This window comes from Myotis myotis, unplaced genomic scaffold (genome assembly GCF_014108235.1).
Source record: "Myotis myotis isolate mMyoMyo1 unplaced genomic scaffold, mMyoMyo1.p scaffold_m19_p_9, whole genome shotgun sequence".
In the NCBI taxonomy this organism is placed as follows: Eukaryota; Metazoa; Chordata; class Mammalia; order Chiroptera; family Vespertilionidae; genus Myotis; species Myotis myotis.
This window is the reverse complement of record NW_023416401.1, coordinates 50,794,274-50,807,923: the sequence shown is the minus strand read 5'-3', so window position 1 is coordinate 50,807,923 and position 13,650 is coordinate 50,794,274. Positions and strand designations below refer to the sequence as shown.

General features: G+C 41.7%; 1 protein-coding gene across 1 annotated transcript in view; it reads left to right on the top strand.

Moving 5' to 3' along the window:
* Positions 1 to 13,650, top strand: part of CDH20 (cadherin 20) — a 212,004-nt gene that overhangs the window by 176,499 nt on the left and 21,855 nt on the right. The window contains exon 8 of the mRNA XM_036323803.1: positions 6,474 to 6,727. Coding sequence (XP_036179696.1) covers positions 6,474 to 6,727 — 254 coding nt within the window. The remainder of the gene's footprint in view (positions 1 to 6,473; positions 6,728 to 13,650) is intronic.

The window sequence follows — 13,650 nt, the reverse complement described above, 5'->3', positions numbered from 1 at the left end:
GGACAACAAATGCAAAGGCCCTGAGGCAGGATTTTGCTTGGTTTATTTCAAGAACAGGAAGTTTGATAAGACTGAGTGGAGGAGAAGACTAGTGGAAAATGAAAAAATTCAGACAAGTAACAAGAGGGCCAGATTGTGTAAGACTTTATAAGCGATGTAAGGACATTGAGTCTTACTCTGAGAAAAGTGGAAACAACTAGGGGACTTCAACAAATGTGTGACATGATTGAACTTCCATTACAAAAAAATTATTCTGTAGGTTCTGTTGAGAAAAGAACATAGGGGCAAGGATGGGAACAAAGAGACCAGTTGAAAGGTTACTGAAATAATACACATAGGAGAAGATGGTGGCTTAGCCTCGGGTAGTAGGAATGGAGGTGCTGAGAAACAATCAGAATCTGGATATATTTTGAAGGTAGAGCCAACAGGATTTCCTAACAGATTGAAATTGGATATGAAAGAAAGAGAAGAGTCAATTGAGCAACAAGAATAAAGTTGCCATTAACTGAGATGGGAAGTCTACAAGTAGAGAAGGCGGCAGGGGGGCGGCAAATGTTGGATTAAGTTCTGGACATGATACATTTGCAATGCCTGTTAGACACCAAGGGGAGATGTCTAATAGCTGTTGGTTATAGGAGTCTGGATTTTGGAGAATAGTCTTGGGCTGGAAATATTAAATGTGAAAGTTATAAGCATATAGATGGTTTTAAAGAAAATAATATAGGATGGTATTCCAAGGGACTGAGCACAGATGGAGAAGACAGTGAAATAAGCCCTGCAGCACCACAGCATGATGAGGTCAAGGAGAAGAGCAAGGACAAACAGGGAGACTGAGAAGGAGAGACCAGAGAGGAAGGATGAAAATCAAGGGAGGGTGGTGTCCTGGAAGGCACCAAGAAACTGTTTCCAAGGGAAGGGAATAATCACCTGTGACAAATGCTTCTGCAGGTCATATAAAAACACTAAAATTGACCACAGACATTAGGAACATGGAGGACCTTGACAAAAGTAGCAAAGTTATAACTTGCAATGTAGCACAAGTTAATGTGTTTAGTAACTTTATTCTATGTTGTTCCATAGAGTTGAATTAATACTGCTTTAGAAGGGAAGAGTTTATGTTTGTCCTGTTTTATTTAAGATGCAATAAAATAAAGCAAAAGAACAAATACATCCAGCATTCCACTAACCAGAAATCTTTATAACCAGCACACAATGACCTCAGAACAGTGCAAAATGCTGAGATTAAATAAATCTGGAATCATCAAATAAATCTGGATGTAATTTAAATTTTTATAGTTTATTTTATTCTCATTCTTTGAGAATTCATAGCGTATGCTAGAATTATAAAAGATGACTAGAATACCAACTTAGTGCATGACATAGGATTCAGAACATTCCCTAATACATGATATGGCTCCAGTTAACAGTTAATAATACATCACTTATCATGACTGGGAACTGTAAACAAGATAAATGCTCAAATTTTTTAATAACTGTGGATCCTTTAATGCAAAAATTCCCTTTAAAAACTAAGCAATCAGAAAAAGAGCTTTTGGAATTCTCAATATATTTCAAATTGTATATTTTAAATAATATAAAAGATAATTCTAAATAACAATGTAACAATATTAATTTATATCAATTTATTATAATACTAGCGGCCCAGTGCATGAATTTGTGCACCTTAAAAGGAACTGTGGGTCACAAGGCTGTCGTGGGCACAGGGGTGGGTGTCAGCCCATCCCCCGTGCCCCCGCCCAGCCCCTCCCACCATGACCCCTGGTGCCCTGTCTGCCAACAGCCCTGCTCCCGCCACCACCACTCCCATGCGCTCTCAGTGTCAGCCCTGCTCGCACCCACTGACAACGCGAAGCAATTGGGGCGAGTGCCAGCAGTGGTGCAAGTGGGGCCAGTGCTGTCAGCAGGTGTGAGTGGCAGCTGCTTCCCCAATCACCCCTCAGGAGCAGGGAGAGGTGGAGAAGTGATTGGGGCTGGCAGTCACTGCTTGCACCCACGGATGGTGCCGAGCAATTGAGGCTGGCACCGGGCACCAGCAGTGGGTGTAAGCGGGGCTGGTGCCAGCAGCAGGTGCGAGCACCTGGTGGGACCGTGGCACACAGGAGCAAAGAATTTTCAGTAACCACCAGAGGCTCGCCCCGATGACAGCAACCGGCACCCCGCCTTGGTCTGGCACCCCCGCTGACCTGCTCCACCATCCAGCCATGGCTGATGCCCGCCATGCTCCACACGTGCCCCCTGGTGGTCAGCACACGTCATAGTGACAGGTTGTCCCACCATTCGGTCTATTTGCATATTAAGGTTTTATATATATTGATAGCTTGTATCTTATTATGAGATATTCTTTTAAAAATATTAACTATTACAATTTTATATGTGAAAGGAACCCCAAAATGTCATTTCTCCAGCTCCCTTACCTAGAGAAAAGATTAAACCTCATAAGACAAAACACTATCTTTCATTGTCATTACTAAAACATGTTTAATCAAAACAGATATTAGTTTTGCCAAGGTCATTCATATTTCTTTTTTGAACTTATGAGGTGACAGAAAATGAAATTAAGAAAGAGGTCAATAAGTTGGGTAGATGGACAAGTCAAATATAATAAACTAGAGGTCCGGTGCACAAAAATGTGTGCACTTGGGAGGGTCCCTCAGCCTGGCCTGTGCCCTCTCGCAGTCTTGGACCCCTCAGGGAATGACCACCTGCTGGCTTAGGCCCGCTCTCCAGGGGATTGGGCCTAAGCTGGCAGTCAGACATCCCTCTGGCAGCCCGGGAGCCCTTGGGGGATGTCCACTTGCCAGTGGGGAGCAGGCCTAAGCTGCAGTCGGACATCCTTAGCACTGCTAAGGAGGCAGGAGAGGCTCCCACCACCACCGCTGTACTGGTAGCCATCAGCCTGGCTTGTGGCTGAGCAGAGCTCTCCCTGTGGGAGCACACTGATCACCAGGGGGCAGCTCCTGCATTGAGCGTCTGCCCCTGGTGGTCAGTGTGTGTCATAGTGACCAGTCATTCCCAGTCACTCCACTGTTAGGCTTGCCACACCCCCTTCAGGGAGGGGGGTCCTGCTGGGGTGCCTGGCCAGCCTGGGTGAGGGGCTGATGGCTGTTTGCAGGCTGGCCAAGGCCCTCAGTGGGGACCCTCACCCCATGAGAGTGTGGCCATCCTAGGTGAGGGGCTGATGGCTGTTTGCAGGTTAGCCACAGCCCCTTAAGGGTGGGGGTCCCCACTGGGGTGCCTGGCCAGCCTGGGTGAGGGGCAGAGGGCCGTTTTCAGGCTGGCCAAGACCCCCAGTGGGGACCCTCACCCCATGAGGGTGTGGCCATCCGAGGTGAGGGGCTGATGGCTGTTTTCAGGCTGGCCACACCCCCTTCAGGGGGTCCCCCCTGGGGTGCCTGGCCAGCCTGGGTGAGGGGTTGATGGCTGTTTGCAGGCTGGCCACAGCCCCCAGCCACCCAAGCTCCCAGTGGAGGCTGGCTGGAAGCAGGTATCTGGGATTTATTTAGCTTCTATAATTGAAACTTTATTGCCTTTTGCGGAGGCCACAGCTGGCCAGGGCAGGCGGGAAGCTTGGCTTCCTCCACCGCCGGGGCAACCAAGCCTCCTGCTTGCTCCAGCTCCGTGGCTGCTGGCCACCATCTTTGTTGGGTTAATTTGCATATAGTCGCTCTGATTGGCTGGTGGGCGTGGCTTGGGCATAGTGAAGGTACAGTCAATTAGCATTTTTGTCTCTTATTAGTGTAGATATTTTAAAGACTACTGACTGCTCAAGCCATTCGTTTAAAACAGGGGTCCTCAAACTATGGCCTGCGGGCCACATGCAAATACAAATATTGTATTTGTTCCCATTTTGTTTTTTTACTTCAAAATAAGATATGTGCAGTGTGCATAGGAATTTGTTCATAGTTTTTTTTTAAACTATAGTCCGGCCCTCCAACGGTCTGAGGGACAGTGAACTGGCCCCGTTTAAAAAGTTTGAGGACCCCTGGTTTAGAACAATTCACTCAGATGCCTAATCCACACCCATCTTTCTACTTGTTTATTACTAATACTATATAATAAAAGGCTAATATGCAAACTGTCCCCTCCAGAGTTCAACAGGGAGACCAGGAGTTCGATTGCTCGCTATGACGTGCACTGACCACCAGGGGGCAGCATGGAACATGGCGGGTGACCAGGGGCAGCAGCAGGGTGCTGAGGGAGCGAGGGAAGGAGGAGGAGGGGAGGCCCGGAGACTGGGAACCCAATTCGCCCTGATCGCCAGGCCTAGGGACCCTACCCGCATATGAAATTTCATGCAACAGACCTCTAGTGTCTTATAAAATGGAAACAAAATTTCTGCTTTTGATTCATTTCCCTAAGGCCTATCTTTCATCTAAAAAGCACATACTTATAAAAAAGATAAATTAAGCTAAATTGATTGAATTGGATCCCATAAAACCATTCTCATTACTACCCAGGATCTTGGCTCTTTTGGCTTTTAAGTAGTCAATCAATTGATTTTCAGTCTCTTAAAAGCTTAAAAGATAACTTGAAATATATATTTTTCAGAATGTTCTTTATTCTATGAGCATACTGTTATGTCACTCTCTCATCTTCAGCATGCCTTCCATCTTCCAGCACACAATAAACAATAGTTTTGTGTCCATTATCCTTAGGCAGGCCACAAAGAGAAAAACTCCTATAGTTCACCAAACCTAAAATCTCCATAAAATGTAAATCCCATTATTATTTATATATCACTTAAAAAAACTCTTGCCAATTTAAATGATGCAATGCTTTCTTATTCATTAGCTTATGGTTTTTTAAAAAACTCTTGCAGACACAGACATATTTGCTTCACATTCCTATTTGAACCAAACAACCTGCCTTCCTAGTTCTTTGTCAAAAGGTAAGGTTTTCATTATGGATATACAATGTATGGTGCTAAGAAAATACAGAATAAATAGAAACCTAATAACATCAGCAAAACAAACAAAAACATTTTGTTAGAATTTGAAAATATATTTAGTTAAAGCAACTACTACTATTTCTCAAAAGCAAAGCAGTTGCTTAAATGAACACATGCCTCTTTCTAACAAAAAATGTGCTTAATTCAGAATATTCTATGAAAAAAAGCATGAATAAATATTTAGCTACAAAATTTTAAATCATCACCAAATGCACATGTGACTTTTAAGCTTTACTAACTGCATTGCTATCCTCTGTAATTATTTTATAGGAATAACTTTCCATGATATTTTATTAATATTTTGAGGTAATTGTTACTTAAAACATTTAAATATTGTCAGTGAGGAAGGAAGGAAGGAAGGAAGGAAGGAAGGAAGGAAGGAAGGAAGGAAGGAAGGAAGGAAGGAAGGAAAGATTATTCTTAAGATAAAGCATTCAAGTTCACATTCTGCCATTCTGAAGGTAAGTAGGGCTAGATCAAAAAAAGGAACCACCAAAAAAATTAGATTTTATTAGGAGTTTATTTTGTGGGTGATCCCTGGATGAGGCATTTAAAAATCTAGAGCAGCATTTTACTCTGACACTATGTGACCATGTTAGCTTAGTTCAGTCTTTGAATTCTCTTAGTCTGTTTCTTCAACTGGAAAATGCGGCATTGGATTCAATTTTTAAAAGAGATTTTTTAAAAGATCATCTGTGCCTTAGCCGGTTTGACTTAGTGGATAGAACATTGGCCTGCGGACCAAAGGGTCCCGAGTTCAATTCCGGTCAAGGGCATGTACCTGGGTTGCAGGCCCTGGTCAGAGTGTGTGCAGGAGGCAACCAAGTGTGAGAAATATCTCACATCAATATTTCTCTCTCTGTCTTTTCCTCTCTCTTCCATTCTTTCTAAAAAAAAATCAGTGGAAAAATATCGAGTGGGGATTAAAAAAAAAAGATCGTCTATGATATAAACTAAATACACAAATACTGGTCTGACACAGTGCCCTGAGAACTCTTGTTGAAGGTTGTTTATGATAGTTTCTTGGAAAAATCACTATTGCCTTTGTACTTGGGAATTTTCTTTTTAAAGAAGAAAACAAAAAACTTAGACTTCAGTTGTATGTATAGTATGAAAGAGAACGTGAACCCTCTCTTAATTATCATGACATCTTTTCAAATGAACAAACATCCCTAAAGACAAGGGGACCATGCTGATAAACAGTAGACATATTTAGAGTCAGCCTTGCTCAAAGTACAGTGGCTTTCTTAATCAGCACACTGACTTCCTTCACTATCTCTGAAGCACCTAGCATCTTCTTACCTTCTTTACCCAAGTTGTTAGAACTGACATGAAGGCCAAGAACTACAGAACAAAAGAAAAATCCCCCTTATTCTTCCCCTTAACTCTTTTCTACCATTTTACGAATTGAGGAATCTACTCACCAGCCATCAATGTCAGTCATCTTTTGGAATCTTGATATATACGCTGCTGGCTAACCAATTTTCCTGCCATTACTTTTCAGCCCCTGAGTTTTGAAAGCAAGAAAAGCTACACCTTAAAAGTGGAGGGAGCCAATCCTCACCTAGAGATGCGGTTTCTGAACCTGGGCCCCTTTCAGGACACAACCACAGTGCACATCAGTGTGGAAGATGTGGATGAGCCCCCCATATTTGAACCTGGCTTTTATTTTGTGGAGGTACCTGAAGATGTGACTATTGGAACAACCATACAGATCATTTCTGCCAAGGACCCAGATGTGACCAACAACTCAATAAGGTTTTGCCACAGATTATACCTTTCATGGACTCTTCCCTTCCCCAGCATCAAATTTTCTAACACTTTTCCCCTTTGCTTTTTCTATCTCTGGAGACTCCTGATTCTTTAAATTCGTTCTGTTTAAATAACATAGTCTTTTCATGTTATTTAGAAGTGAAGTATCATATCTACAACTTAGTGTCAAGTGGTTCAGCAACACACCCCTTAGTTCTCAATCCTAGCCCTATTGACATTTTGGGATGGATAATTCTTTGTCACGGGGCTGCCCTGTGCATTGTACAATGTTTAGCAGCATCTCTGGCCTCTCACCACCAAATGCCAGTAGCACCCTGAGTTGTAACAACTTAAAATGTCCCCAGATATTGCCAAATGTCCCTGAGGAGAGTGGAGCACAAAATTTCCCCAAGTTGAGAATTACTAATTCAGATAAAGCACATACAGATACATAGGTGTCAAAACATTAAAAACTGTTGAATCTTAGTGGTGAATATAAAGGTAATAATCATTGCATATTCTTTTGACTTTGATGAACCTTTGACTTTTTTACTTTAAAAAATGAGAAAAAAAATAACGTATACGATATATATTTCCATATACAATAGAAAAAAACACACATAGAAACCATTAGTGTTGTCATTGGTTTCAATGCCATGTAGACTGGTCAGATAGGGCTTTCTACTGCAAGCCCACGTATCTGTCTCTCCAAAATGTGGTTTGAACTTAAAAATTGCAACCAAGATGCTTCCCCCTCAAGAAGGGGCAGGACAGGAGAGCTGCTCTTACAGTCATGGCCATTTCCCAACAACTCTGTAGCCAAAGTGCAAACAGCTGGTGGACAGGTTGACACCTCAACCTTCCAGAGCAACTGCCAAGCCTCTGAAGCGTGACACAAAAGATCAGGATTCCAAAGCCATTTGAGGCCACCTGTCATGTTAAATGTTGGAAGTCACACAAATGGATCTGAGGCTTTATAGTGCAGATAACACATTTTAAACACTCCCTAAAGTATTGAATGCCTTTTCTGTCAGCTACTTCCCTCACCTGGTACTATTTTGTATAAAAAGAAAATGTGCTTTTGCAGCTTAACAAAGATGTTTCTCCCCTGAGAATAACTATACTGGGGGAAATTTGCTTCCTCTAACCAATTAGTAAACAATTTATATTTTTAGGCATTAAAATGGCTAAAACAATTTTTTTGAATTATGGTATTTGATTTTTAGAAGTAAACTAATATTTATGAGTTATAACAACTTCATATGAGTGATATTTCTACCTAAAGCTTTTAAAATGTACAACAGGATGGAAAGAAGTTAGTGAAACCATGTCATCCCCAAAACAATCATAATATAAATGAAACTGATTCTATTATAAATGCATATTTTCACAAGCCAAATACATATATACACATACATATATGTCTTCTGATCAATTAATCTATTCATATCAAAGAAGATACTATAGGGAAAACTTTAAAGAATAAAACTTTATTGGGGGAGGGGACTGGAATAAACACAAGCTTGAAAAAAATCAGATCTCATTACTAAGAGTCAACTAGACTACTCAGTGGATATTTCCACATGTTCTTTCCAGATTGACTCTGGACTCCAACATGGCAAGCACTGGAAATATGGTTTTGTTAGGAGTCACATTCCTAAATGACAAGAGACTAAATGCTGTCAGGAAATACACACATGCACAAATCCTGGAGTGAATATGCATTTTTCAGGACTAAAGTTGCTATCTCAAGACATCTAGGAAGGAAAGAGAAACAGCAGGCCTAGATCCACTAACTGGCATGGAGCAAATGAGGTACAAAATGAAGGAATCTTATCTGGCTAACAGAGTGCTGCTTCACATGATGGACCACTGAGAGCCACCCGTTGGCCAGCATGACACACACACAGTTAATATCATGGAAGTCCATAATGAAATGCCTGTCTATTCTAACAGATCCCAACCAGAAGAAATACAAGAGTCACCAGGCTAAAAGTACAGAGCAGAGTCCACTGAGCTTCTTCTGTGGTGGGACTCTAGGTCTTGAGAGAGAAACTGGCAAGAACAAGGCAACAGCCATAGGCTTGAGGTTAATAGACAAGGCTTCAGGCACAGCAGCAAAGCAGATTCCACTTATCAGAACCAGTTGCAAAGAAGGGGCAGAGTTCATATTGCTAGATAGAGGGTCCCTGACTCTTTGTACTATCTCCCAGGAATAAAGAATGGTCATAGATCCAAGCAGAAAATCAAGGGTCCTGGACTCTCATAGGGAAAAGCACCTAAAAGTCTAATGTCTGGCTATCATTTAATTAAACCATTTTGGAATCACTTTCCTATGTTATCTTTCCCCAAATTGTTCATTTATTCTTATTTTTCTTATAAAAGTTACCTTGTTTTGAAATAACTTGCATATGTTATCTGCTGCTTGGCTATCTAATTCATCTTCTGCATTTTTATTACAAACTAGAGGCCTGGTGCACAAATTCGTGCACCAGTGGGGTCCCTCGGCCTGGCTTGCAGGATTGAGCCGAAACCAGCCCTCTGACATCCCCTGAGGGGTCCCGGATTGCTAGAGGGTACAGGCCAGGCTGAGGGACCCCACTGGTGCACAATCAGGGCCGGGGAGGGATGCGGGATGTTGGCCTGCCGGGGAGGGACCGCAGTAGGGCTCCGGGCGTGTCCGGCCTTTCTCGCTCAGTCCCGATCAGCCGGACCCCAGCAGCAAGCTAACCTACTGGTCAGAGCGTCTGCCCCCTGGTGGTCAGTGCATGTCATAGTGAGCAGTTGAGCAGCCTTAGCATATCATTAGCATATTATGCTTTGATTGGTTGAACGGACGACTGGACACTTAGCATATTAGGCTTTTATTATATAGGATAGATTATATTTATAGTCCTAAAAAGAAAATATATATTAAATTACCCAAAAACCAACATATTACCTAATGTTTAAATATTATGAACAAATAGCTATTTAACTTCTGAAAAAGATTATTAGGGCTTTTATAATCTCCTTTTGAAGAAGCTTGTGGTGTGTTCAGGCATATAAACTGGTCATTATTTACTAATAAACCCCCAAACTAGACTCCACATTTAGTTAAATGTACATTAAAAATATAATATTTGGATTTCCTGAGATTTCAGTAATTGCTCAAGGAATTTCTGGCAAGCAGGAAATTGAACCTTTTGTAACTGAAATAGGCTTCTGCTGTGTGAGAACAGCAAGCCCTCCGGTGCCATCCTGGAGTGTGTGTGGATTAGTGAGCCTGCCCATGATTCCCTGCCTCCAAACTGCTTCCAAATCCAGTGAATGTCCTGAGCCAAGCAAGAAAACAGGGAGCCCAAAGAACACCAGTCATTGTTTGCTCAAGAGAGTTGTGTATATGTATATGGTGCTCATTCTTCCCATAATAGGTGAGAATATTATGATTGGAGAAAGGAAAACCACCTGCATAATTCACTAGTGTGTCCCAACTTCCTCATTTTCCATCTGTATCTACACCTTTTGTTTGTTCTCCTGTCTCCTGAAATTTAGCCCAGTGTTATGTTCAGAGTTATGGATGCCATCATGCCATCACTGCCTCAATTCAGGCAGGGTTGGGGAAGTCAGGAAGGGACTACCTTGATGAGGTAGCTTCCACTCAGAGTGTCATGAAGCAGGACTGCCATGGGCTCTTTCAGTTAGTTATTTCTGCCACTCCATCTCCCACACCATCTGTGACATCTGCCAGGGCTTCATAAGTCTGAGTGCAGAAAGCTGGTCATCAGAGGCTGCTCTCCCTAGGCATCATGCCTACAGCCTGGAGAGCTGCCATCAGGGTTGTGGCTCTGTGAGCCAAATGGCTGCTTTACTCACGTGTGGGGAGTGAAAGAAAAGACTGTCATGAGCCAACCAATATTTTTTTCATAAGACAAATTCAACTCTTAAAATAGCTGGTAAACCTTATTTTTTTTAATATATATTTATTGAATTTCAGAGAGACAGGAAGGGAAAGGGATAGAGAGATAGAAACATCAATGAGAGAGGAAGTCATCAATTGGCTGCCTCTTACACAGCCCCCACTGGGGATTGAGCCTGCAACCTGGGCATGTGCCCTGACCAGGAATTGAACCAACGACCTCTTGGTCCCTTGGTTGACACTCAACCACTGAACAACACCAGCCTGGCAAACTGGTGAACTTGAAAACTAAATCACTAATTATACCTAGAAAAAAATGCTCCAGTTAATTTTAAATGAACTTTGTAGGCATGTGTTTGTTCTTTATTAAAAAGTCAACTGTTTCCTGTCATGGCTTAATCTATCCTCAAGAAGAGATCAGGTTTTGTTTCTTCAAACAGTATCTGCCGGGGTCCAACCCCAGCAGGTCCAGGGGTCCCCAAAGGTGTGGAAGGAGTCGGCAAAGAAGGAATGACACGGAGACAGCGTTCAGTTGATCAGCAGCCTAGCCAGGATCTCTAGCCAGGATCTCCAGCCAAGTTCTGGTCTGGATCTCCAGGGAAGTTCTGGTTCAGGATCTCCAGCCAAGTTCTGAGTCCATGTTCTCTTGCTAGGTTCTCCAGGTTCTCCAGCCAGGTTCTGTCCAGGTTCTCCAGCCAGGTTCAGTCACCAGGTTCTAGTCAGGTTCTCTTGCCAATTTCTGTAGTCAGGTTCAGTCCAGGATCTTTTGCCATGTTCTCTCCAGCGAAGTTCTTCTGTCTGTAGGTTCTGTCTTCTTCGTTCTGTCTTCTGAGTTCTGTGTTCTAAGTTCTGTCTCTTGCTGTCTTATTACATCTGTATTTATACCAGTTGATTCAATCCTATCAATCTCTATTACAAAGGTTAGGGCGTTTCTTATCTTCATTCCAGGGAGTAAAGATTATGTAGCTTAAGCACGATTGTTCGTAGTTAAAGTGATTAATTACCCGCCTGGCACTTAGTTAAGAGGTTTTATTCCTTCCCTAACTTCAGGGGAAAATCCCTACCTGGGGAAACAACCTTTCTCAGAGAGGAGACCTTGGTTAAAACACATAGTGCCAAGAAGGTGAGCAAACATATTAAGAACAGTATGCCATATGTGCCAGGTCCCTTGAAACAGCAAGCATGGACCGGCTCCCGGCAAGTATCATTAGTTCCATGTGCAGGAAGGCAGCATGACCTGGTAGTTAGGAGCAGGAACCTGAAACTCAACTGCCTACTCTTGATTCCCAGCTGCGAGACCTAGGACAAGGGACTTAACCTCTCCATGTCTCAGTCTTCTCATCTGTGAAATGGGGATGATAATAGTACCTCCCTCATAGGGTTACTGTAAGGATTAAATGAGTCAATATAAGTAAAGTGTATAGAGTGAATGCCTTACTACAATAGCATTCATTAAATAGGGTCACAAGCAGAAAAAAATGTTAATTTGCTTCCTTAAATCTCCCAATTCTTGGACAGCTATAACTGAAATGATTCCAACTTCTCTAGCTCTTAGTGTACACCTTTCCCTTTAATTCATAATTCTCTGAACAGCCATCCTGCAGGAAAAAATACATATTTGAACCACAACATTTTACCAAATCATACATACACATGCATATTCCATATACTTATTTACATATATTTGGGACAAAAGTCTGACCATCAACATTTACTCTTGCTACATGTAAGAGTATGGGATGCATACATATTATTTCATTTTCTTTCAACACGAGTCATAATCCACCATATTAACTTAACTAATCTGCAGTCTGAAAAACAATGCACTAAAGAAACTGCTTATTCCCATCAAAATTCAGTTTCCCAGTTACCCTATTGCTGGCAACTTTAAATAGAATTTTGAACCCAATACATTAGTGTGTGTGTGTGTGTGTGTGTGTGTGTGTGTGTCTGTGTGTGTGTTTTCAAGTCTTACTTCTACAAATTACCAACTGTGTAACTGTCTAAAAATTACTTAACTTTTCAAAGTCTTAGTTTTCTCTAATAAGTGAAATAATACCTACCTCCTAGAGATGTAAGAATTTTAAAAGAAGCTATAAAATGCCTGGTCTTCAATAATGGCAGCTATTATAATGGCAGCTATTAGCAAGGACTACATTAGGTTCTCAAGGATGGATTTCAATCATGGCTACATATCACAATCTCTTATGAGGATTTTAAACATACAGATGCCTGAAACTCCCTCCACACTTGCTGAATCTCCCAAGATGGGAACCAAGTAAGATGATGCAGGTGAGATAACAAAAGGAGTTGGACTGCCAAATCATTTTCAACAGGAATTATAGAACTTACCCAGTAGCAAGGTAAATAATTATTCAAAGGATACAGACAACAGCAAAATGCAAGCCAAGCATTCTTTCTTTGGGCAGGTCTGAAACCATCAGACACAAGTGCCTATAAATATCCTTCTTTTCCAGTGTAAGGATACATGTTGGTCCACACTGAACACGAAAGGTATAAGCAATGGATGTTGCTATTCAGTGCACTGCCTGAACTGAAGGAGCCATCTTGGATAAGAAACATCTGTTTTTTAGATCCCATTAATTACATAACTCACATGATATTTTCCAGCAAGCTGTGCCCCATAAATTCATAAATTCCAGGCTTACTTACAATAAGCAACCTAAACAGACCTGATCTTTCCTGTTAAAAACATTCCACAGATAAAGACTCTTCAGTGAGTAAATACATTATTGTGTTTGCCAACAGGTCAGTCATTAGCACGTTTATAAAGGACCTGATGAAAATCTCTTCTTTTCAATAGTTGATATTAATTACAGGGAATCGAATCATTGAACTATATGTTTTCCAGCTCCAATTTAGCATTTCAGAACTTATTTGAATAAAATTCATTTTGAACAAATATACACAGGGGCTGTTATTCAGAGTGTCCCAAAAAGCCTTGGGCAGTTCTCAGCTTTAAATAGCTGAATTGATCTTTAAATAGCTTACAGCTGCCCTAAGGTTTAGC